A 3915-nucleotide genomic window follows, 5' to 3' on the forward strand; every position below is an offset into this window, starting at 1 on the left:
CCTATAGATTTCTGTTAGGACAAAACTGATATTATAATCATATTATCTCATTTAAAAACCTAAGTAATAGAAAATGTTAACCATAATTCTTGGATCTTCACAAAAGTATCAGGTTTAACACATATTGAGGTGATTAGAGAGAGACAAAAGGTCGAAAACAGTGGGCATTGATGTCATGCATATCAACATCTACTTTTTGCTGAAAAGTATTACTTTTACCGCAGAAGAAGACATAAATCTCAATCAACTTCATAGAAAGTTTCAATGATGATGTGTTTCTCACTTGTTTCTGTTTGGAAGGATTATTTATTTATTTATTTATTTATTTATTTATTTATTTATTTATTTATTTATGTGGCTTCAAAACTCTCTTATTTTTAATTTTCAAATGCAAAGCCTCAAAAGCAGGCTGACTTACTTAAGACATGATTCTTGCACTGGCCTGCTGTTTGAATTATCACACTGAAGTTTGAATTTTTCCACTACACGACCCACATTTATAAAACCTGTCCCTATCCATATTGTCTATTTGTCCATCAGTCATGATAATATGTATTGCAAGTATTATCAATATATTTATCTTGTCTTACTAATTAATTATGGAATGATTGGAGTGCAACAATATTATCATTAGTATATGTAGAGAAAGTATGAATGTTTATAGCTATTAGCAACTTCCATTCAGTTAGAACAATGAGCTATCCAAAGCTTAATAATCCCTTCATTTCTCTTTTATTTTTTGTTATATCTGTTGCTTCTTTCACTTCCGCATATTCTTCTTCCATTAACACCCATAGATGTTCTGATTCACAGACTCTTGTTTTGCTTCATTTTAAACAAAATCTTTCTTCCATCAGTTTTCCAAATGAATATTCTCTATGTCAAGATTTGCTTGGTTCCAATTATCGCCCAATTATGATGAACTGGAACATAAGTACAGATTGTTGTGATTGGAACGGAGTCACTTGCGACCACTCCACAGGTGACGTTATTGGCCTCGATCTTAGTTGTGGTATGCTACAAGGTTCCATCCATCCCAACACGTCACTTTTCGATCTTCCTCATCTTAAGAGTCTCAACCTTGCTTTCAATGATTTTAATGGTTCTCAACTTCCTCCTCAAATCGGCAGGTTTTCTAACAGTCTTACATATCTCAATATCTCTGGATGTCTTTTGTCAGGTCGAGTCCCATCAGAGATCACACTTCTTAGTAAATTGGAGTCTCTTGATCTATCTGGGATATTTAGGTCTGATTTACAAATGGAACCTTACATTTTGAACAATCTCCTTGAAAATTCTACTTCTTTGGAACACCTATCTCTTGCTCAAGTTAACATCTTTGGGGCTTTACCTACCTACATTAATATCACTTCTTTGAAATCACTCGATCTTAGTTCGACTGGCTTGGAAGGAAAATTACCCAGTAATATCTTCAATCTTCCACAATTGCAAAAACTTTACTTACCAGGGAACGAGAATCTGGCAGGTCCGTTTCCTACAATTAACACAAGCACTGTCACTCGTCTTGAGATTTTAGATCTCTCGTCCACCAAATTATCAGGAGAGATACCCGATTCAATCGGTTATCTCAAATCTTTGAATTACTTATCTCTCTCGCGATGTGGTTTGGTGGGGTCTCTTCCGAAATCCTTAGTCAATCTTAAGCAACTTTCTTTTCTAGATTTGTCATATAACATGCTAAATGGATCATTGCCCTTGTGGTTTAAGAATCTTCCTTCTTTAGAATCCATAATACTCCATAACAATATGTTCAGTGGAACCGTACAGTTTGATTCATTTCCTCTTCGATCACTAAAACAACTATCCCTCGGCTATAATCAGTTCGATGGTCGGATTGATGTACTTGATCAAGGACCCATTCTACATACGTTTCAGAAACTCACCAACCTCATTTACCTAGACCTTTCATTTAATAATTTTAGAGGTGAATGGGAGTTGGATTCAGTGTTATCAAGCCTCACAAACCTTACACGACTCATGCTTTCCAATAGCGGTTTATCTGTCATGACTAACACTATCAATCGTTATGCCAACCCCGGTGTTGGAGCCTTATATTTGGCCTTTTGCAACGTAAAGGTGTTTCCCGAGTCCTTACGAGCCATGAAAGATCTTAGATACTTAGATCTATCTAATAATCTTATTCGAGGCGACATTCCTGAATGGGCTGTTGAGATTGGTGGAAATGGGCTGATAGGTTTAGATCTCTCAAATAACTCGATAACAGGCTTGCCTCAGCTTCTTTGGGAGGGATTACATTATATGTATCTAAAGTCCAACACAATTCAAGGACGGTTTCCTCGATCCATTTGCAACATGAGCAATTTAAGATATCTAGATATCTCCAATAACAGCTTCGGTGGAGTGATCCCATCGTGTGTGGGAGACGTTACTATCTCCGCCATTACAATTAATTTGGGGAACAATCGTTTTCAAGGTACTATTCCAAATGTATACGAGAACTGTGGACAGTTAGAGGGGCTATTTTTAAATGGAAACCGGTTAGATGGGGAGATTCCACGCTCGTTGTCGAAATGTCGGTTTTTGAAAGTACTTGATATCGGAAACAACCATTTAAATGGAACATTCCCTGGATGGTTAGGAGATCTTCCAAAGTTGCAAGTTCTTATCCTTAAATCGAACAAACTTAGCGGTTCCATTGTAGCCTCATCGACAGTCGAATCTCAATTTCCAAGTTTGCTACTTCTTGATTTATCTTATAATGAGTTTGTCGGTCAGCTACCAACTAAATATTTTCAAAATTTTAATGCTATGAAGTATGTGACGAAAAGCAATATGAAACTAGAATATTTGGAATCTGGTGGCGACTATTATTCAATTATTACAGTGTCGAAAGGGGCGGAGCGATCTATTCCTCAAATTTTCGTTGACTACACAATTATTGATCTATCAAACAATAAATTTGAAGGAGAGATCCCAAAGATTATCGGAAGTCTTACCTCATTGATACTGCTCAACTTAGCTCACAACAATCTCATTGGTCGAATCCCATTTAGTCTTGGGAAACTATCGGAGATGGAATCATTAGACTTATCTTGGAACCAACTCACAGGAGAGATCCCTCAAAGCCTTGCAGACTTGACATTTCTCGCGTTCTTAAATCTCTCTCAAAACCATCTCGTGGGTCGCATTCCAAAAGGATCACAGTTCAGCACGTTTGAAGGGAATTCGTTTGAAGGGAATGAGAAACTTTGTGGGCTCCCTTTGCCTAAGAAGTGTGAGGGGTCACTCAAACCACAAATCAAAGCAGATGGAGATGAAGAGAGTGGATTTACATGGAAGGCAGTGATGTTAGGATACAGTTGTGGAACTCCACTCGGAATAGTAATAGGATATATGATGTTGACGACGAGAAGAGAAAAGTGGTTCAATGAGATTGTTGATGATGTTGGAGAGCATATGATCTTGAAGAGCCGAACCATGAGAAGGTATTTGTGTAACATGAAATGAGATTAGTTTACAAAAGTTATGTGAAATGCCTTTCCTATGCAGGTTATTACTTATGCACTGTTATAGTAGTAACTTTTTAATTTATGCCCCATTTTTAGGCCATTTGAGTGTAAGTATGTTATCACATGTGTTGATGAGTTTACTTGGTCACGGGATGATAATGTGTTATCCAATTGACAATTGTATTCTTATATAGCTTAGTGATTGAGGTCTCTAATATCCTCATAGGACATCTCATATTCAAACCTGGCTAGAAGTATTATTTGTGGTGGTCGTAAAAAGGATCAGAGTCAGAAACGGTCACGTTGAACCTATAAGATGGTGTACATTGATTAAAAATAGTTTGTTGGAAGCTTCTACGAGCCCAACACACCCACTATAGAGGACCTAGGTTATACTCACTCACTAGACCAACACTTTGACGTT

The 3915-nt window shown here is 37.0% G+C and overlaps 1 protein-coding gene across 1 annotated transcript; it reads left to right on the forward strand.

Annotated features, from left to right (window-relative positions):
- The first annotated feature begins 693 nt into the window (after positions 1 to 693).
- LOC139887700 (receptor-like protein Cf-9 homolog) lies at positions 694 to 3666 on the forward strand. The gene is made up of 2 exons (XM_071870766.1): positions 694 to 3467; positions 3588 to 3666. Exons 1-2 carry the CDS (start codon positions 694 to 696, stop codon positions 3664 to 3666), a joined length of 2853 nt encoding a protein of 950 aa, XP_071726867.1.
- Positions 3667 to 3915: the final 249 nt, after the last annotated feature.

The sequence above is a fragment of the Rutidosis leptorrhynchoides genome, chromosome 2, assembly GCF_046630445.1.
Source record: "Rutidosis leptorrhynchoides isolate AG116_Rl617_1_P2 chromosome 2, CSIRO_AGI_Rlap_v1, whole genome shotgun sequence".
Taxonomy (NCBI): Eukaryota; Viridiplantae; Streptophyta; class Magnoliopsida; order Asterales; family Asteraceae; genus Rutidosis; species Rutidosis leptorrhynchoides.

Excerpts from the sequence above, each read along its gene's own strand:
- LOC139887700 (XM_071870766.1), top strand. The coding sequence starts at position 694 with ATGAGCTATCCAAAGCTTAATAATCCCTTCATTTCTCTTTTATTTTTT. Across the intron at positions 3,468-3,587 it reads AAGAGCCGAACCATGAGAAG|GCCATTTGAGTGTAAGTATG; the intron begins GTATTTGTGTAA and ends CCCCATTTTTAG.